The sequence below is a fragment of the Notolepis coatsorum genome (genome assembly GCF_963971535.1).
Source record: "Notolepis coatsorum genome assembly, chromosome: 1".
Classification (NCBI taxonomy): Eukaryota; Metazoa; Chordata; class Actinopteri; order Aulopiformes; family Paralepididae; genus Notolepis; species Notolepis coatsorum.
In genome coordinates this window covers 106,251,872-106,274,294 of record NC_140165.1, presented here as the reverse complement: position 1 = coordinate 106,274,294, position 22,423 = coordinate 106,251,872, and the positions used below count along the sequence as shown (strand labels likewise).

The window sequence follows — 22,423 nt, the reverse complement described above, 5'->3', positions numbered from 1 at the left end:
TTCCTCGTTAGGGTGTACTTCCACATTTATGTGAAAGATGGGGCCAGCACGGGACAGAGAATCCCGGTTTTTAACCAGGTCTTGGTCGCGGCCCACTAGGTTGACCATCATGGGCGTCAGACCAAGATCCTCCGTCCACCGCTTAAGAAGCCGAGCAGAGGACCCCAGTCCGGGTTCGGCGTTCGTAAAATTGTCAGCTAACCCCCATAGCATAAACAGACAACCAGTGCTCGCAAGCAAAACAATACTCACCCCACCCGGAAACAACCGATTTCTCACAACAGAAGATACAAACCCATCCAGCCGCAGCAAGGAGGACTGCAGTCGGGGAGTATATCAGCGGCGCAAGCCCCTAATACGAAAAAGCCGGTGGAGGTCAGAATGATCATCATCTTCCAGACACTCCAGTGACGAAGACAATATCGCTGTATTTTCTCGAAAATAGTGAGAGAGAAAATAAAGATATGATGTCAACGTATCTTCCCGTTCTTTTGTTTTCCAACTTTCTTCAACTAAACAACCTTGTCAAGTGTGGGTATCTACCGAGGCACTTCCTTGTGGTGAAAGTGAAGGAGGCGAGTAGGTGACCACACACCTGCTTATGAAGGTAAGCGGATAGGGGTGTGGCCAGACGAATGTTGGTATGTAAAGGTACATTGTGGAATTTTTTATTCAGTGCACGTGCACGAAGTGAAGTCAGTGCAGACTGACGCTGAGCGGAGGCCAGAATGAAATAGAACTGATTATCGGTGAGGTGTGGACAGATTCCAGATTCTTGTGGGACACACTCACACACACATGCATTCTGATATTTGGTGGTTACCATCCGTGGTGCAGTCTTTGTATATTTTCCAGCAGGGAGAAGGTTGGTCCCATGGGTGATTAATGACTGTGGCTGTAGAGGCTGTGGTTGAAGGTTCATTGGGTTCAGTCCAGGCCTGATGAGCAAGGCACTGCTCTCCATTCACTCCCAATGGTTTTACTCTTCTCTTTGTCATCATCTCTTATCTCTCCATCATCCTCTGTTCTGTCCTGTTCTCTTCTGCTCTGCTCTGTTCTACTTTCTTCTCTTCTGTTCTACTTTCTTCTGTTCTGTTTCTTCTAATTTCTTCTGTTTTCTTCTGTTCTGTTTATTCTACTTTCTTCTGTTCTGTTTCTTCTACTTGTTTCTTCTACATTCTTCTGTTTTTTTCTGTTCTGTTTCTTCTACTTTCTTCTGTTCTGTTTCTTCTACTTTCTTCTGTTCTGTTGTCGTCTACTTTCGTCTGTTGTCTTCTGTTCTGTTTATTCTACTTTCTTCTGTTTTCTTTTGTTCTGTTTCTTCTACTTTCTTTTGTTCTGTTTCTTCTACTTTCTTCTGTTTACTTCTGTTTCTTCTACTTTCTTCTGTTCTGTTTCTTCTACTTTCTTCTGTTTACTTCTGTTTCTTCTACTTTCTTCTGTTCTGTTTCTTCTACTTTCTTCTGTTGTCTTCTACTTTCTTCTGGTCTGCTCTGTTTTTCTACACCATGTACTGTTCTTCACCCGAAAGCTTCAGTATCCCTTTGTTGAGTTTCACTTTCATGCTAGAAAATAATTCCATAACAAGAATACCTGTATCAAAAGATGGCTGCCGTGTCTTGTGCTCCTCCACGTCCAAGCAACTTTTTTGCTAGTTTTGTTGTTCTTATGTACTTGTTATGTTGTAAAAGTTTACGGCTACTTGAAGTACGACAGAGATACATTGCTGAGACTTTGTGATTCGACGATCGTTCATCCACACTCCCCTGTTTGTACTATCAGAGGCCTTGTCCACCTCCACCGCAGTGTGGATGCAGCGGAGGCGGAGGAGAAGCCGGAGAACGGGACGCAGATCTGGGGGGCTTGTGAGGCACAGCACATCCCCCCCACATCCCAGCAAACTATTAGCCAACGTACAGTCCTTGGATGATAGGGAACTGAGGGCTAGGATTCTATTCCAACGTGAGTCAAGAGACCGTAACATCATCTGTCTGACAGAGACTTGGTTATCTTGTCACCAATAATACCGGACCATGCAATAGTTCCTCCCGGCTTCTCCGTGTTTCGAACGGATAGATCAAGTGAGCTATCCGGGAAAAGCTCATGATGCTTCATGATGTATGGTGTAATTCTGCAAGTGTTCATTTGTTGTACTCCTTCTGCTAACCTGACGTGGAATGTCTGATGCTGTTGTGTCAACCATTCTGATTGCCAAGGGAATTCACGTCGATCCTCATAACATTTCACTGTATGCCCTGGTATGTATGTGACAAATAAACCTCTTGAAACAGCTGTGTATATTCCTCCACGAGCTCCGACACAGAGGGAGCGCTCAAAAAACTGCACGAGTCCATCAGCAACATGGAAAACAAATATCCAGAGGCAGCTTCCATCGTCCTCTGTGATTTTAACCAGGCGTCACTGAAAAAAGTACTTTCAACACATCGAGATGAACACGCGAGGTAACAACACGCTTGACCACTGCTACTCCTGCCTCCGCGATGCCTCCAAGCCCCTCCTCCGTCCACCCTCCGGCAAGTCGGACCACGCCTCCATACTACTCCTGCCAACCTATCAGCAGAGGCTAAAGCAGGCAGCGCCCCCACAGTGAAGGAAATCCACTGCTGGTCTGACCACTCGGACGCTGAGTTGCAGGACTGTTTTGACAATGTAGACTGGGACATGTTCTATGACTCATCAGATGTGGCCTATTGGCACTGCCCCCTTTTTTTTTTTTTTTTTTTTCTTTTTCCGATTTTTCTCCCATCCCACTGTTAGTCGTTATGCCAATTCCCAACCCCCTTCCTGGTTGTTGTGCACTTTCCCCTACTGTTGGCCCGAGAGGCCGGAGACTGTCACATGCTTTTCTCCGATGCATGTGCAGCCAGCCGGCAGCCAGCCTGGCCGCGCAGATTCTCACCGGGAGAGTGTAACGCGTGGGAGGCCGCACTACCTCTCCAGATCCTACCTTCGCTGAGCAGGCGCCCCGACCGAACTGTAGGGGTCGCTGTCCACACCGCCCAGGACCCACCCGCCAGCTTTCCCCACCCCCTAATACTGCCAATTGTATTAGTGTGAACGGCCAGCCAAGCTGGTGACAACGCCGGGAGCTGGATTCGAACACGCGAACCCAGCGTCTCCAGCGTTGGTGACGAACGCAATCTCCGCTACGCCACCTGACCGCCCGGCACTGCCCCTTTAAGACGGGCAGTCTAATTTCCATATAGGACTCAGCTGAGTTGATTGCAAGAGTGAAGCAGAGCAAGTGGAGCAGAGCAGGAGAGAGGAGTGAAGTGAGAGCAAAGGACATACTGAGGGAAAAAATGCGACTTAAGAAGGCAAAGAACAAGTAGCTTTGGAGGAAACGGTGACAGACTCATCATGCATCCTGTGGCCTACAACATGGCCGATCAAAGAGAGTATCACCTGTAAAGAGAGGATACCAGTGATGGCAAGTTAACCCCTTCCATGAACAGTCTCTTCAAACCCCCAACTATCCCGGACTTGACCACCTTCACTCAAGATCTCCAGTGTCCCTGTTCTCCCAGCTTCCCCCTACCAATCTCCAAGCTGTCCTCAGCCACCACTTCAGCCGACCCCAGCCTGCTACCCCCACACACACACACACACACTCACTGAGCACACACCCAATCTGGACTGTTTGTTTTATTTTACTTATTACCATTTTGCACTTGTGTTCTATGTATCTGTTTTGCACTTAATTATTTGAACACAGCATATATAATTTCACTAAATACTGTTTGCCTACCTCTTATTTAAAGGCTTATCACATGCTATTTGCTTTGCTTCTGGTGAGGATAAAGAGGCACGCTACAATCTCCGCAGGCCCATTAAATCAGCCAAGAGGGAATACAAGAAGAAGATTGAGAACCAGCTCAGTGGGAATGATGCACTCAGCGTCTGGCAGGGCATCCATACCATAATATCGGACTTCAAGGCTAGACCTAGCTGTGCAGCCAATGTCTCAGCCTCCCTGCCAGACAAGCTGAATAATTTCTATGCTTGGTTTGAGTCCACCAACACCAACCCTCCAGAACTAACCCCCAGCACAGCCAACTCCATCATGCCCAGTGATCTGACCATCAGCCAGGTCAACATCAGGAAGGCAGCAGGTCCGGATGGGATCCCTGGCCGGGTGATCAGAACATGTGCAGCACAGTCGGCGGGTGTGTTCACACACATATTCAACCTCTCACTCTCCCCCTCTGTTTATTCCCGTCCTCCTTTAAGTCCTCCACAATTGTGCCTGTCCCCCAAAAAAAGGCAAGATAACATGCCTAAATGACTGGCACCCTATTGCCCTCACCCACATAGTGAGCAAGTGCTTTGAAAATCACATAAAAAAACTAAATGTGTGCCATCATACCCCCCACACTAGACCAGCACCAGTTTGCTTATCGTGGAAACGGATCCACTGATGATGCCATATCCACAGTACTCCATAGCACCCTCACTCAAAGACACAAAAATACATACGCCAGATTTCTGTTTGTCGACCACTCTGACAGGAGATTTTCACAGCAGCCATTTTGACTTGTCCTAGATGGGTAAACAAAGGTGTAACCATAGAATAAAAAATGTTTCTGTAACCTTAGATTAGACCATAGACCATAGCTTGTACAGACAGAAGCTTGACTTGGTTTATGGCTAACTATCCCGGAGCAGTACTGTATAACAAACAGCATGCATTGTGCTGAGAAAGGACTTTACCAATCAACATTTAATTACATTTGATTTCAACTGAGGTTTCCCCTCATTTACAGTTAAGTTGAGTTTACATGCAGATAATATAAACAATGATAAATACAGCATTTAACACAATAATCCCATCCAAACTGGTCATCAAACTCACCAACCTAGGCTTCACCCCTGAGCTGTGCACCCTCCTCCTGGACGTCCTGCCCGAGCGGCGACAGGTGGTGAGGACGGGCTCCATCACCTCCGCTCCTCTGACCCGGAGCACTGGAGCTCCCCAGGGCTGTGTCCTGAGCCCCCTCCTGTACTCCCGGTACACACACCACTGCGTGTCTACACACCACTCTGACCCGGTGGTCAAGTTTGCCGACGATACAACCGTGGTGGGCTTGATCACCGATGGGGGACGAGTCGACGTACAGGAGGGAGGTCGACCACCTGGCACGGTGGCGCGAGGATAACAACATCTCGCTCAACATCGCCCAAAACCAAAGAGCTGGTGGTGGACTTCAGGAGGGGGAGGAAGACGGAGTTGAACCCCATCACAACTGGAGGTGCTGCTGTGGAGAGAGTGGGCCAGTTCAGGTTCCTCGGAGTCAACATCACAGAGGACCTGAAATGGGACACCCATGCAGATCAGGTGGTGAAGAAGGCCCAACAACCTTCCACCCGAGAAGACTAAAAAAAGGTTTGGCATGGGGCCTAGCAGCCGGCGTGCGCTCTACAGGGGCACCACCGAGAGTGTCCTCACCGGCTGCATCACAGCCTGGTACGGGAACTGCACTGCTCACAGCCGCAGAGCGATACAGAGAGTTGTTGAGACGGCTCAGAGAATCTGCGAGCTGTGAGCTCCCCTGTGTACAGGACATTTACAACAACCGGTGCATCAGCAAGGAGCGGCCCAGAGGATTATAAAGGACCCCAGCCATCCTAGCAACGGTCTTGTTTCAACTGCTTCCTTCCCGGAGGCGTTACCGCAGCCGCAGAGCCAGGTCCAGCAGGCTCAAGGATTCATTCTACCACCAAGCCATCAGACTCATGAACAATACCTAACAATTATGATTTTACCCTGTGTTTTTATGTATGTAGTATTTTAAGTATTTTTAAGTACATTTTATTCTACTGTTGCACTTTTTATATTACCACTCTCAGCACTGTCACTTTTTCTTAAATCATTATTATGCTGGTTTTTATTGTATTCTATTGTGTATTTTATTGACTGCTGTAGGTCGAGGGGGCAAGAAAGACACAAGAATTTAGCTCTTTTTTTTCGATGTAAATGTGACAAGATGCAACAATAAAACTGAATCTGAATTAAAAAAGAAAAAATTGCAGTTTTTCAAATGTCTGACATCTAATCTTTTGTTTTCTTTTGGAATGAGAACTCACTTCAGCTCCTTCTCTCTCTCTCTCTCTCTCTCTCTCTCTCTCTCTCTCTCTCTCTCTCTCTCTCTCTCTCTCTCTCCCCGCCGTCCCTTTCAGATGCAGAGCAGTACAAGTACGGCAAGAACCGCGTGGAGGCCGACGCAAAGCGCCTGCAGTCCAAAGACGACGAGCTGATGAAGAGGAAGCAGGAGATCAGGAACCGGCTGACCCAGCTGAAGAAGGACCGGACGGAGCTCCGCAGCGCCATGGAGGCAGCAGCCGGTGAGGGAGGCGGAGGGGAGGAGAGAGAGGGAGGCGGAGGGGAGGAGAGAGAGGGAAGGGGTGGATGAGAGAGAGAGAGGGAGGCGGAGGGGAGGAGAGAGAGGGAAGGGGTGGATGAGAGAGAGAGGGAGGCGGAGGGGAGGAGAGAGGGAAGGGGTGGATGAGAGAGGGAGGCGGAGGGGAGGAGAGAGGGGGAAGGGGTGGATGAGAGAGGGAGGCGGAGGGGAGGAGAGAGAGGGAAGGGGTGGATGAGAGAGAGAGAGGGAGGCAGAGGGGAGGAGAGAGAGGGAAGGGGTGGATGAGAGAGAGAGGGAGGCGGAGGGGAGGAGAGAGAGGGAAGGGGTGGATGAGAGAGAGAGAGGGAGGCAGAGGGGAGGAGAGAGAGGGAAGGGGTGGATGAGAGAGAGAGGGAGGCGGAGGGGAGGAGAGAGAGGGAAGGGGTGGATGAGAGAGAGAGGGAGGCGGAGGGGAGGAGAGAGAGGGAAGGGGTGGATGAGAGAGAGAGGGAGGCGGAGGGGAGGAGAGAGAGGGAAGGGGTGGATGAGAGAGAGAGGGAGGCGGAGGGGAGGAGAGAGAGGGAAGGGGTGGATGAGAGAGAGAGGGAGGCGGAGGGGAGGAGAGAGAGGGAGGTGGAGGGGAGGAGAGAGAGGGAAGGGGTGGATGAGAGAGAGAGAGGGAGGCGGAGGGGAGGAGAGAGAGGGAAGGGGTGGATGAGAGAGAGAGGGAGGCGGAGGGGAGGAGAGAGAGGGAAGGGGTGGATGAGAGAGAGAGGGAGGCGGAGGGGAGGAGAGAGAGGGAAGGGGTGGATGAGAGAGAGAGGGAGGCGGAGGGGAGGAGAGAGAGGGAAGGGGTGGATGAGAGAGAGAGGGAGGCGGAGGGGAGGAGAGAGAGGGAAGGGGGTGGATGAGAGAGAGAGGGAGGCGGAGGGGAGGAGAGAGAGGGAGGTGGAGGGGAGGAGAGAGAGGGAAGGGGGTGGATGAGAGAGAGAGGGAGGCGGAGGGGAGGAGAGAGAGGGAAGGGGGTGGATGAGAGAGAGAGGGAGGCGGAGGGGAGGAGAGAGAGGGAAGGGCGTGGATGAGAGAGAGAGGGAGGCAGAGGGGAGGAGAGAGAGGGAAGGGGTGGATGAGAGAGAGAGGGAGGCGGAGGGGAGGAGAGAGAGGGAGGGGGTGGATGAGAGAGAGAGGGAGGCGGAGGGGAGGAGAGAGAGGGAAGGGATGGATGAGAGAGAGAGGGAGGCGGAGGGGAGGAGAGAGAGGGAGGGGGTGGATGAGAGAGAGAGGGAGGCAGAGGGGAGGAGAGAAAGAGAGGGAGGCGGAGGGGAGGAGAGAGAGGGAAGGGGGTGGATGAGAGAGGGAGGCGGAGGGGAGGAGAGAGGGAAGGGGGTGGATGAGAGAGAGAGAGAGAGGGAGGCGGAGGGGAGGAGAGAGAGGGAAGGGGGTGGATGGATGAGAGAGAGAGAGGGAGGTGGAGGGGAGGAGAGAGAGGGAAGGGGGTGGATGAGAGAGAGGGAGGCGGAGGGGAGGAGAGAGAGGGAAGGGGGTGGATGAGAGAGAGAGAGGGAGGCAGAGGGGAGGAGAGAGAGGGAAGGGGGTGGATGAGAGAGAGAGGGAGGCGGAGGGGAGGAGAGAGAGGGAAGGAGTGGATGAGAGAGAGAGGGAGGCGGAGGGGAGGAGAGAGAGGGAAGGGGGTGGATGGATGAGAGAGAGAGAGGGAGGCAGAGGGGAGGAGAGAGACGGAAGGGGGTGGATGGATGAGAGAGAGAGAGGGAGGCGGAGGGGAGGAGAGAGAGGGAAGGGGTGGATGAGAGAGAGAGAGGGAGGCGGAGGGGAGGAGAGAGAGGGAAGGGGGTGGATGAGAGAGAGAGGGAGGCGGAGGGGAGGAGAGAGAGGGAAGGGGTGGATGAGAGAGAGGGGAGGGGGAGGAGTGAGTGATGGAAGTGGAGGTGGGTAAGAGGGAGTGACAGGAGATTTTCACAGCAGCCATTTTGACTTGTCCTAGATGGGTAAACAAAGGTGTAACCATAGAATAAAAAATGTTTCTGTAACCTTAGATTAGACCATAGACCATAGCTTGTACAGACAGAAGCTTGACTTGGTTTATGGCTAACTATCCCGGAGCAGTACTGTATAACAAACAGCATGCATTGTGCTGAGAAAGGACTTTACCAATCAACATTTAATTACATTTGATTTCAACTGAGGTTTCCCCTCATTTACAGTTAAGTTGAGTTTACATGCAGATAATATAAACAATGATAAATACAGCATATAAATCACACAGCATAGCAAATCACAACAATAAGACAACAAGACAAGGATAGACAAAAAGCAAGGATAACAAATCAATTAAAACACGTACGGTACAACTTGATCGACAATGATTAGTGATCAAGGTCTTACATTCTGCAATAGGGGGGATAGTCTCAATTTCTAGGGATTGTTGGCGTGAATTCCATGAGTTGGGCATCATAGTGAAATGCAGATGTACCCTGTTCAAACTCAGGGGACCTCAAGGACCAGTCACTAGAATGGGTTCCAACATTCCATTCCAATAATGATGTAGTATAAGGAGGTAGCTTACCAGTAAGGGCCTTAAAAATAAACAAATACCAGTGTTTGTTGCGACCCCCCCTCCCCTCTTTGCTTTTGTGCCAGGCAGACACTCTGACCTGACTGCTGCTGTGACCTCACTGTCACCCTTCCCCCGAACTATGAATCACTAAAGACACTGTTTAACTGCTGCTGTGACCAGGGTTCGAATTGAAGGGGGGCTTGGGGCAAAATGCCCTAGAAAATTGACCAAATGCCCTCGAAAATCAGTTAAGGGGGGCAAGAAAAGCCAAAAAGGGAAATATTTTATTATTTTTAACTTATTTTTGTTCATTCACGTATATATGTTTAAGGAAACCAACAAACAGTTATAATCGTACACATACATGTGAAAAAATATGTAAAAAAAATATATATACCGGTATATATATTTTTTTTCATAAAATCTTTTAATAATTTCGATTTTTTATTTTGGATTTTTCTCATAGCTACGAGTAACGATCATCCCTAGTATGCACACGCACAGTATAATATGCATGTAATAAATAGTTTGTTAATAAACTCTGTTACTTGAACAATTTTCACTGCTCCTAAATTTCTTTGTGTGCTCCTAAATGTTTATTTATTAACATTTTATTTAGGAGCACATGTGCTCCTTGGGAAAAAGGTTAGCGTAGAGCCCTATATATGGAGACATTAACATTACATTATCAAACATAGGGACGAAGACTGTAAAAAAAGTGTCGACAATGTTTTATAATCTTTATGTTAATTGTCATCATAAAAATTCGGTGCCCCCGAAATACAAAAAAAATCCCCTGAAAATCAATTAAGGGGGGGCAAAAAAAGCCCTGGGATTTTTTTTTTATTTCTAACCCTGGCTGTGACCCATTGTCGCCTCCATTTTATATAAACACTGAATCGGAATGTGCAATATTACTCACTGTGCCTTGTATTATATTATATTTATCTATTTTACCTCATTTTTTAGCACTCGCTTGTATTTAAATTGTAAAAAAATTTAATTGTGTGATTTTGCGTGAAGGGCGGACTACCAAAGTAAGATTTTCATTGTATGGCAAACGGTCTGTTTAACTGTGCACATGACAATACGCAATCTTGAATCTTGAATCTCTGTCAGAGTGGACACAGTGGTGAGTGTTGTATCCATCACCAGTGAAATAGGGCTAGAGTTCCAGTCCCTTTGAACTGTTCCCTCTCCCTTACCGGCCGTCCCTCAGGCAACAAGCGCTCGCTGGCCTCCCTGACGGAGCGTCTGAAGAAGGTGGAGGACGAGTGCAAGCAGAAGGAGGAGGAGCGGGTGACCCTGGAGCTGGAGCTGACGGAGGTGAAGGAGAGTCTGAAGACGGCACTGAGCGGAGGGGTGACGCTGGGCCTCACCATCGAGCCCAAGGGCCTAGCCTCTGGGCCACAGGTACAGAATAACCACCACACTACAGCTAGAGCAGTGGGTTCCCAGCCACAGGTACAGAATAACCACCACACTACAGCTAGAGCAGTGGGTTCCCAGCCACAGGTACAGAATAACCACCACGCTACAGCTAGAGCAGTGGGCTCCCAGCCACAGGTACAGAATAACCACCACCCTACAGCTAGAGCAGTGGGTTCCCAGCCACAGGTACAGAATAACCACCACACTACAGCTAGAGCAGTGGGTTCCCAGCCACAGGTACAGAATAACCACCACACTACAGCTAGAGCAGTGGGTTCCCAGCCACAGGTACAGAATAACCACCACACTACAGCTAGAGCAGTGGGTTCCCAGCCACAGGTACAGAATAACCACCGGTCCACACTACAGCTAGAGCAGTGGGTTCCCAGCCACAGGTACAGAATAACCACCACACTACAGCTAGAGCAGTGGGCTCCCAGCCACAGAGAGGGACCATCTAAAGAGTTTTTTCTCGTATTCGTCCTATTTGTTTTGGGGGGGTTCAGTGCCTTGTCTTAGTTTTGGGGACTCAGTACCCTGTGTTAGTTTTGGGGGTTCAATGTCTTGTCTTAGTTTTGGGGGCTCAGTACCCTGTGTTAGTTTTGGGGGTTCAGTACCCTGTGTTAGTTTTGGGGGTTCAATGTCTTGTCTTAGTTTTGGGGGTTCAGTACCTTGTGTTAGTTTTAGGGGTTCAGTGTCTTGGGTTAGTTTTGGGGGTTCAGTGCCTTGCTCATGGGCACTTTGGCAGAGATGTAATACCAGCTGTCACCAGCTCACAACTGGAATGCACTTCTCCTGTCAGCGACCTTACTATTAAAGGTTCACCTCTACGCCATCCTGCCAAACTAAAATATACAAAATCAGTCTCACTTTTCAGCCCTGCAAGGCCGCAAGGAGCTTTTAAGGATGGCAATGACGGTCACACTCACCCCAAGTGTTAGGGTGGAGCTAGTAAGGGTCTCTATGGTAACGTAGTAACATAGTTCTCAAGTCTCCAGTTGGGAACAGCACAATCGCTTGGCGAGTGGGGCTTGTAGACTTGCAATAAGCTAATATATATATATATTAAATATATTGTGCCAGTATATATATATACGACCTAATATAGGCAGTTTGAATTCCCCTACAGTGAAGCTTGCCTCTAAAAGAATTACAATCATGGCCAACATTTTGCAAAAATGAACTTATACTAACTTCCAAAATAACAGCACAATCGCTTGGCGAGTGGGGCTTATAGACTTGCAATAAGCTAATATATATAATTATATATATATTTATGAACAATGATGCAAAAATGAATTTATACTAAAATATCTCCTCTCTCTGTGCGTGTGTGTCCAGTCGCCGGCGCCTCTGCGTCGAACCCAGGACTCGACTCCCTTCTCCAGCTGTGACACCAGCGACACAGAGTCCTGCTCCCTGCCCGTCAACAGCGCCTCGCTGCTACGCAGGACGCAGATCAGCCAGAAGCCCCCGACCGTCAGGGGACACGTCATGAGGAAGGCCAAGGTCAGTGGGTGCCACGCCCCCCCGGCGAACGTAGCATCACACCTGCCTTTAGCCGCTTGATATGAGATTCATATTGTAACCCAATGGATTTCAACCTGGGACCATAGGGTCAACAGCTGGCCGCACCGAGCCGCTGAGCTAAAGAGTCTGTCCTCTGAGCCACATCGGCTGCGTGCCCGTCTGTCCTCTCAGTCTACACATCGGCCGCGTGCCAGTCTGTCCTCTCAGTCTACACATCAGCCGCGTGCCAGTCTGTCCTCTCAGTCTACACATCAGCTGCGTGCCAGTCTGTCCTCTCAGTCTACACATCGGCTGCATGCCAGTCTGTCCTCTCAGTCTACACATCAGCTGCGTGCCAGTCTGTCCTCTCAGTCTACACATCGGCTGCGTGCCAGTCTGTCCTCTCAGTCTACACATCGGCCGCGTGCCAGTCTGTCTACACATCAGCAGCAAACCATTGTATTATATTTCAGAAATCATGATTGAGGGCAAATATGGAAACAAACAAAATACTTTCTGTTTCCTCATTTTATGATATATGCACATTTTATATGGATATAACTGTATATCTTGATTTTTTTTATGACCTTCATTAAAACACACACACACACACATGCATGATATGGAAAACAGAAATGTCTTGTTATTATGTAAATGTAGTGAATACAAAGATATGTATCCAGTTCACTTTAAGCTGAAAGTTATTGTTGTCTGTGTTTGTTTTGCAGGAATGGGAGATGAAGAAAGGAACATAAAGATCTCAACTCAAGCCTGTCCTATTGACCTTGTTTGTTTGTTTGTTTGTTTGTTTGTTTTTTAACTGTGTGTATATATTTATTTAAAAGAAAACCTGTTGATAGGATGAGAGCGGTTGAGGGGGCCACCAGCATAGCATTCCACATTGTTCCCGAAAACAAACCAAGCGTTGCCAGTTTTAGTATAGATCTACTTCAACATACACAAATGGCAACCTTTGTTTTTTTGCTTACTATTTTACCATAATCTCAAGCATGCGTACTGTAGTGTGCTTCATCTTGCAACTTGTGTTGTCCGCTCTTTTCCAAGTGTTAAATGTTTTTCTCACTCAAACATCCTGTTTATTTTAAATTTTTTTAAATAATGGCTGTCGGTTTCAAAGGTTCCCAGGTCAAAAACCCAAGTATTTATTTGTAAATGTTTTAAAGGAAGCTTTTTCCCTTTTTGTTTATTTATGTGGATATATTTAAAGCTGTTTCGTAAAGCGTAGATGGCTCTCCGTAGAACTCACATTCACCTGCCCAACAGTCACAATCATCTGGATGGGTCTGTTCAGTCAGTTGAATTATAACCAGATGAGCTATAGATCAGAGAGAATCCAGGAAGCAGTATTACACAGTTAGCCAGATAAAAAAAAAAATGTAAACATCACAAAAACAACACATAATTTGTCCTCATAATTGACGGGCTTCAATATGTACGTATGACTGACTTGACATTTAAGGTCACGTCGACCTTAGACACTGTGAAGGAAAATAGAAAAACAGAAAGCCAAATGGAAACAAAAAGATACATATATACCCTCCCCCCCACGCACACACACACACACACACACACACACATTGTGTTGCTGATGCATTGTGGGAGGTCTTGTGTTACCGCACCTACTGTTACACCAAAATAAGCCACGGAATGTTTACAGAAGCCAACGTGCCAAACCCTCTGTTATCTGGAATAAATCAGCTCTGAAATGACTTACCTGATATTCAAAGTAATTTCAGTTGTCCGGCTGTGTAGTCCTGCCTCCTGGAGATACTGTACCTCAGTCAGTTCACCATTAAAACATGTCCTCTTCACATAATAGATGTGATAGTGGGTTGTTGGGGTTAGTCAGCACTTCAGGTCAAAGTGTAAACATGGGTTACTTCCTCTCCGGGGATAATGACACCACATCCTGTGTCTTAGGCACATCATTCAAATCATGATGCTAATGTGATAGATCCTTCATTCTTAATTATTTCTTTATTTTGTCAAATAAAAGAGAGAAGGTTTTCAATGTTAAAGCTGGAGTGAAAACGTCACTTCCTGAGGTCAGGCCTCACTCTGCCAGGCCCCTAGCTATAGGACACTCTGTCAGGCCCCTAGCTATAGGACACTCTGCCAGGCCCCTAGCTATAGGACACTCTGTCAGGCCCCTAGCTATAGGACACTCTGCCAGGCCCCTAGCTATAGGACACTCTGCCAGGCCCCTAGCTATAGGACACTCTGCCAGGCCCCTAGCTATAGGACACTCTGCCACCAGGCCCCTAGCTATAGGACACTCTGCCAGGCCCCTAGCTATAGGACGCTCTGTCAGGCCCCTAGCTATAGGACACTCTGCCAGGCCCCTAGCTATAGGACACTCTGCCAGGCCCCTAGCTATAGGACACTCTGCCAGGCCCCTGGCTATAGGACACTCTGCCAGGCCCCTAGCTATAGGACACTCTGCCAGGCCCCTGGCTATAGGACACTCTGCCACCAGGCCCCTAGCTATAGGACACTCTGCCAGGCCCCTAGCTATAGGACACTCTGCCAGGCCCCTAGCTATAGGACACTCTGTCAGGCCCCTAGCTATAGGACACTCTGCCAGGCCCCTAGCTATAGGACACTCTGCCAGGCCCCTAGCTATAGGACACTCTGCCAGGCCCCTAGCTATAGGACACTCTGTCAGGCCCCTGGCTATAGGACACTCTGTCAGGCCCCTAGCTATAGGACACTCTGCCAGGCCCCTGGCTATAGGACACTCTGTCAGGCCCCTAGCTATAGGACACTCTGTCAGGCCCCTAGCTATAGGACACTCTGCCAGGCCCCTAGCTATAGGACACTCTGCCAGGCCCCTAGCTATAGGACACTCTGTCAGGCCCCTAGCTATAGGACACTCTGCCAGGCCCCTAGCTATAGGACACTCTGCCAGGCCCCTGGCTATAGGACACTCTGCCAGGCCCCTAGCTATAGGACACTCTGCCAGGCCCCTAGCTATAGGACACTCTGCCACCAGGCCCCTAGCTATAGGACACTCTGCCAGGCAGGTCAGGCCCCTAGCTATAGGACACTCTGCCAGGCCCCTAGCTATAGGACACTCTGCCAGGCCCCTAGCTATAGGACACTCTGCCAGGCCCCTAGCTATAGGACACTCTGCCAGGCCCCTAGCTATAGGACACTCTGCCAGGCCCCTAGCTATAGGACACTCTGCCAGGCCCCTAGCTATAGGACACTCTGCCAGGCCCCTGGCTATAGGACGCTCTGCCAGGCCCCTAGCTATAGGACACTCTGCCAGGCCCCTAGCTATAGGACACTCTGCCAGGCCCCTAGCTATAGGACACTCTGCCAGGCCCCTAGCTATAGGACACTCTGTCAGGCCCCTAGCTATAGGACACTCTGTCAGGCCCCTAGCTATAGGACACTCTGCCAGGCCCCTAGCTATAGGACACTCTGCCAGGCCCCTAGCTATAGGACACTCTGTCAGGCCCCTGGCTATAGGACACTCTGCCAGGCCCCTAGCTATAGGACACTCTGCCACCAGGCCCCTAGCTATAGGACACTCTGCCAGGCAGGTCAGGCCCCTAGCTATAGGACACTCTGCCAGGCCCCTAGCTATAGGACACTCTGTCAGGCCCCTAGCTATAGGACACTCTGCCAGGCCCCTAGCTATAGGACACTCTGCCAGGCCCCTAGCTATAGGACACTCTGCCAGGCCCCTAGCTATAGGACACTCTGCCAGGCCCCTAGCTATAGGACACTCTGCCAGGCCCCTAGCTATAGGACACTCTGCCAGGCCCCTAGCTATAGGACACTCTGCCAGGCCCCTAGCTATAGGACACTCTGCCAGGCCCCTAGCTATAGGACACTCTGCCAGGCCCCTAGCTATAGGACACTCTGCCAGGCCCCTAGCTATAGGACACTCTGCCAGGCCCCTAGCTATAGGACACTCTGCCAGGCCCCTAGCTATAGGACACTCTGCCAGGCCCCTGGCTATAGGACGCTCTGTCAGGCCCCTAGCTATAGGACACTCTGCCACCAGGCCCCTAGCTATAGGACACTCTGCCAGGCCCCTAGCTATAGGACACTCTGCCAGGCCCCTAGCTATAGGACACTCTGCCAGGCCCCTAGCTATAGGACACTCTGCCAGGCCCCTAGCTATAGGACACTCTGCCAGGCCCCTAGCTATAGGACACTCTGTCAGGCCCCTGGCTATAGGACACTCTGCCAGGCCCCTAGCTATAGGACACTCTGTCAGGCCCCTAGCTATAGGACACTCTGCCAGGCCCCTAGCTATAGGACACTCTGCCAGGCCCCTAGCTATAGGACACTCTGCCAGGCCCCTAGCTATAGGACACTCTGCCAGGCCCCTAGCTATAGGACACTCTGTCAGGCCCCTAGCTATAGGACACTCTGCCAGGCCCCTAGCTATAGGACACTCTGTCAGGCCCCTAGCTATAGGACACTCTGTCAGGCCCCTAGCTATAGGACACTCTGCCAGGCCCCTAGCTATAGGACACTCTGCCAGGCCCCTAGCTATAGGACACTCTGCCAGGCCCCTGGCTATAGGACACTCTGTCAGGCCCCTAGCTATAGGACACTCTGCCAGGCCCCTAGCTATAGGACACTCTGTCAGGCCCCTAGCTATAGGACACTCTGCCAGGCCCCTAGCTATAGGACACTCTGCCAGGCCCCTAGCTATAGGACACTCTGCCAGGCCCCTAGCTATAGGACACTCTGCCAGGCCCCTAGCTATAGGACACTCTGCCAGGCCCCTAGCTATAGGACACTCTGTCAGGCCCCTAGCTATAGGACACTCTGTCAGGCCCCTAGCTATAGGACACTCTGCCAGGCCCCTAGCTATAGGACACTCTGCCAGGCCCCTGGCTATAGGACACTCTGTCAGGCCCCTAGCTATAGGACACTCTGCCAGGCCCCTAGCTATAGGACACTCTGCCAGGCCCCTAGCTATAGGACACTCTGTCAGGCCCCTAGCTATAGGACACTCTGCCAGGCCCCTAGCTATAGGACACTCTGCCAGGCCCCTGGCTATAGGACACTCTGCCAGGCCCCTAGCTATAGGACACTCTGCCAGGCCCCTAGCTATAGGACACTCTGCCACCAGGCCCCTAGCTATAGGACACTCTGCCAGGCAGGTCAGGCCCCTAGCTATAGGACACTCTGCCAGGCCCCTAGCTATAGGACACTCTGCCAGGCCCCTAGCTATAGGACACTCTGCCAGGCCCCTAGCTATAGGACACTCTGCCAGGCCCCTAGCTATAGGACACTCTGCCAGGCCCCTAGCTATAGGACACTCTGCCAGGCCCCTAGCTATAGGACACTCTGCCAGGCCCCTGGCTATAGGACGCTCTGCCAGGCCCCTAGCTATAGGACACTCTGCCAGGCCCCTAGCTATAGGACACTCTGCCAGGCCCCTAGCTATAGGACACTCTGCCAGGCCCCTAGCTATAGGACACTCTGTCAGGCCCCTAGCTATAGGACACTCTGTCAGGCCCCTAGCTATAGGACACTCTGCCAGGCCCCTAGCTATAGGACACTCTGTCAGGCCCCTGGCTATAGGACACTCTGCCAGGCCCCTAGCTATAGGACACTCTGCCACCAGGCCCCTAGCTATAGGACACTCTGCCAGGCAGGTCAGGCCCCTAGCTATAGGACACTCTGCCAGGCCCCTAGCTATAGGACACTCTGTCAGGCCCCTAGCTATAGGACACTCTGCCAGGCCCCTAGCTATAGGACACTCTGCCAGGCCCCTAGCTATAGGACACTCTGCCAGGCCCCTAGCTATAGGACACTCTGCCAGGCCCCTAGCTATAGGACACTCTGCCAGGCCCCTAGCTATAGGACACTCTGCCAGGCCCCTAGCTATAGGACACTCTGCCAGGCCCCTAGCTATAGGACACTCTGCCAGGCCCCTAGCTATAGGACACTCTGCCAGGCCCCTAGCTATAGGACACTCTGCCAGGCCCCTAGCTATAGGACACTCTGCCAGGCCCCTAGCTATAGGACACTCTGCCAGGCCCCTAGCTATAGGACACTCTGCCAGGCCCCTGGCTATAGGACGCTCTGTCAGGCCCCTAGCTATAGGACACTCTGCCACCAGGCCCCTAGCTATAGGACACTCTGCCAGGCCCCTAGCTATAGGACACTCTGCCAGGCCCCTAGCTATAGGACACTCTGCCAGGCCCCTAGCTATAGGACACTCTGCCAGGCCCCTAGCTATAGGACACTCTGCCAGGCCCCTAGCTATAGGACACTCTGTCAGGCCCCTGGCTATAGGACACTCTGCCAGGCCCCTAGCTATAGGACACTCTGTCAGGCCCCTAGCTATAGGACACTCTGCCAGGCCCCTAGCTATAGGACACTCTGCCAGGCCCCTAGCTATAGGACACTCTGCCAGGCCCCTAGCTATAGGACACTCTGCCAGGCCCCTGGCTATAGGACACTCTGCCAGGCCCCTAGCTATAGGACACTCTGCCAGGCCCCTAGCTATAGGACACTCTGCCAGGCCCCTAGCTATAGGACACTCTGCCAGGCCCCTAGCTATAGGACACTCTGCCAGGCCCCTAGCTATAGGACACTCTGCCAGGCCCCTAGCTATAGGACACTCTGTCAGGCCCCTAGCTATAGGACACTCTGCCAGGCCCCTAGCTATAGGACACTCTGTCAGGCCCCTAGCTATAGGACACTCTGCCAGGCCCCTAGCTATAGGACACTCTGTCAGGCCCCTAGCTATAGGACACTCTGCCAGGCCCCTAGCTATAGGACACTCTGCCAGGCCCCTAGCTATAGGACACTCTGCCAGGCCCCTAGCTATAGGACACTCTGCCAGGCCCCTAGCTATAGGACACTCTGCCAGGCAGGTCAGGCGTGACTTCCCTCCAGGCTCTGAAACCTCAGAACTGGTATAATTATAAAATAACTCCTCGTCCAAGAGCCTCAGTCCAGCACTTCTAATCATGCCACTGGTCCGCTGTAGCCCTGAGTGACCACAAGGTGTTTCTGTGTGTCTGTATGTATGAGTGCATGTTGTGCACATGCCAGTGTGAGTGAGGGAGTGAGTGTTTGTACTGTGTGTGTGTGTGTGTGTGTGTGTGTGTGTGTGTGTTTGTGTTTTTTAAACGTCTCCAAGGCACATTCCAAAAACCTTCATCAATACACTGACATAATTAGAAGCACTTGCTGTACAGTCCTCTCTAAATTACTGTGTACTCAAATCAGACTGTGACCTACAGTAGATGTTAAGCCTGCCACACACACACACACACACACACACACACACACACACACACACACACACACACGCACACACACACACACACACACACATCATACAATGCTATTTCTTATGGTGCTTTCCTCTTGGTAGGTACACTGCCAGGCTTAGCATAGGGTTTAGTAGCAAGGTGCTTTGTTAGGGTTCACAGTGACACTACTTCACTAAAGGCACATTCCCACTGGTGTCACGGTGGTTCATTGGGGTTAAGGGAACGGGGGGTGCCAATTTAGGGATTTTTTTTTTTATCTCCCGTGGTGTAAATATGTTTTTCTTATCTCCCACTTGCTTTCAGATCGACAATAACTATATGTCTGTGAGTCGGAGTGTAGTCTGCATGAGGACAGGATATATGGGAGGGGGGGGGGGGGGTTGTTATATACAGACATTTCTAGTTAATGTTTATTCCTCCAGGCTCAGGTGAGGAGCGCAACGTCAATAATGTGAACCCGCTGTACATAGCTTAGCTTGACGGGAGGGAGGGAGGGGGGAGAGGGGGGTGGTGGGGGACTAAAGCAACAGTCTTTGTTTTGCACCTTACTTGTGTTTCTACTCGTTGTATTTCTCTGACAGTCTCCATCTCGGTGACGACACACGCCTGTACATAAAGTAATAAACCTTTCAACAAACATCTCTTTGTTGCCCGTGTGTTCATTATTTACAAGTGTGTGGATTAAACCCAAAGTTTAGATCACACAAGATGACAAAAACATCATTATTCCACCTGGGATTAAATACACCTGGGGGGGGGGGGGGGGGTCTTATCGATTAAATACCTTGATACACCTGGGGGGGGGGGGGGGGGCTTATCGATTAAATACACCTGGGAGGGGTCTTATCGATTAAATACACCTGGGAGGGGTCTTATCGATTAAATACACCTGGGAGGGGGTCTTATCGATTAAATATACCTGGGGGGGGGGGGGGGGTCTTATCGATTAAATACCTTGATACACCTGGGGGGGGGGGGGGGGGCGTCTTATCGATTAAATACACCTGGGAGGGGGTCTTATCGATTAAATATACCTGGGGGGGGGGGGTCTTATCAGTTAAATACACCTGGGGGGGTCTTATCGATTAAATACATCTGGGAGGGGGTCTTATCGATTAAATACACCTGGGAGGGGGTCTTATCGATTAAATACACCTGGGGGGGTCTTATCAGTTAAATACACCTGGGGGGGTCTTATCAGTTAAATACACCTGGGGGGGGGGGGGGGGTCTTATCGATTAAATACATCTGGGAGGGGGTCTTATCGATTAAATACACCTGGGAGGGGGTCTTATCGATTAAATATACCTTGGGGGGGGGGGGTCTTATCAGTTAAATACACCTGGGGGGGGTCTTATCGATTAAATACACCTGGGAGGGGGTCTTATCGATTAAATACACCTGGGGGGGGGGGGGGTCTTATCAATTAAATACACCTGGGGGGGGGGGGGTTCTTATCGATTAAATACATAAAACCAGGTTATGTGAGTAGCTGGGTTACAGGATGGGTTCAGGCTCTAAAACATTGGACCTGATTGACAGGCCAAGATTTCACCGGTCGTTTTTTGTGCTGAGAAACCGCTGCATGCTGTATCCTCTAACCAGGCTCCGATAGCAATACAGGTTTTTTTGCCTGAAACACCATCTACATGTCCTTTTTCCAAAACAGGGTGCTCACAGTAATATTTTATGTTCTACTGCGGAAATGGTTGCAAACCATTGTATCAAAGGCGATGAATTTCATAGGCCAATTACGTTTCAATAAAATTTCCACATGATATTGCTGTCAATGACCCATTATACAAATGGTCATCAGTACCTGTAGTGGCCACATAAATAAACCATCATAGTAAGAGTTATAGTAACAGAGATCTCATATTCCATATGCCAGTGGTGACCTCAGGAAGCTCCAGGTGGTCCAGAACAGGGCAGCACGGTTGGTACTGGGCTGCTCACTAAGGTCTAATGTGAGCTGTATGCATGCCCGCCTCTCTTGGCTTAACGTTGAAAATAGATTGTCTTTTAATATACTTGTGCTGTTCAAGTTGGTCATGAGCAGTAAGACTCCTGTTTTTATACATAATCAGATTGTTTTTAGTAATACTGTGCACGAGCATTACACTAGAGGTTCCAGTAGTGGGCAGCTTGAATTGCCAGGTCCTAGAACCAGCGCTCTGGGGAGATCTTTTATTTTTAGAGCATTAACTCTGTGGAATGGCCTGCCGCGGAACCTCTGCTGCATTTACAGTAGATTCACTTTTAAAAAGAATCTTAAATTGTTTTTAAATAGTTTTTAACACTGTAAAGTGGTTTTTTGTTTTTGTTTTACACTAATGTAATTTTAGCTATATTAATTGTTACAGTAGGTTCATTATGCATTGTGTGTACTGACTTTTAATAATTTTGTTTTTTTGCAATGGTGATTGTTTTTGTGTTTTTTTGTGTGTGGACCCCAGGAAGACTAGCTGGTTGCTATCGCACCAGCTAATGGGGATCCCTAATAAAATCAAATCAAATCAATAATGGGAATTTTGTGTACTGAATATTTGACCATACCAAATATCTCATATAAAAAGGCCTTCTAGTAGGCCAGTTGACTGATTTTAAAACTCACATAATCAGCATCATATAGCCACAATACTAACAATGCTTTACTTTTTCTCTTTCCTTGGCATGTCTCACAGGGGGCCTGTCTCCTAGTATAGTTCTCTGCCTGCTGGTTCCTTGCTCTACCAATACCCTGGCACTGGAATCACTCCTGGTCTGTTTAGTCCTGGCCCATTACTCATCTCTCCTGCTCCATCCCTCCTGTGCTGACTGTGGTCTCCTGTTCCACTTCTCTTCAGGCTCTGTGATCCTTGTTGGTCTTGCCCTGCGCCTTTTTAGGGTGGAGGATATCAGCAGCCATTGGGCAGTTGGAACGTGTCCTAGCTAGCTTAAGTTTGCAAACATAGCTAGCTAACAGGTGTATGCCTCCACCGGACTGGAAATGTAAACTTTTATCTGATTTATCCAATCAGGTGCATTCTATGTAGGAACATGTGTAAGTAAGGAGGGCATATTACATGCACACAACAACATTCAATTTAGACCCGCAAACACCTTTTAAATGATTACAGCTCTGATTACAGATTACGGTACAGCTCTGTCATGGTTTCATTCATATCTCACTAATAGATCTCAGTTTGTCAGCGTCAGCGGCTCATCTCCCCCCCCCCCGGCCCCAGTCAACCACGGTGTCCCCCAGGGCTCTGTGCTGGGTCCCCTAC

The 22,423-nt window shown here is 49.9% G+C and overlaps 1 protein-coding gene across 1 annotated transcript in view; it reads left to right on the top strand.

The window, feature by feature from the left end:
- Window positions 1-14,306, top strand: part of afap1 (actin filament associated protein 1) — a 79,418-nt gene extending 65,112 nt beyond the window's left edge. The window contains exons 10-13 of the mRNA XM_084318287.1: window positions 6,199-6,363; window positions 10,154-10,347; window positions 11,707-11,874; window positions 12,603-14,306. Coding sequence (XP_084174413.1) covers window positions 6,199-6,363; window positions 10,154-10,347; window positions 11,707-11,874; window positions 12,603-12,629 — 554 coding nt within the window. The 3' untranslated portion in view covers window positions 12,630-14,306. The remainder of the gene's footprint in view (window positions 1-6,198; window positions 6,364-10,153; window positions 10,348-11,706; window positions 11,875-12,602) is intronic.
- Window positions 14,307-22,423: the final 8,117 nt, after the last annotated feature.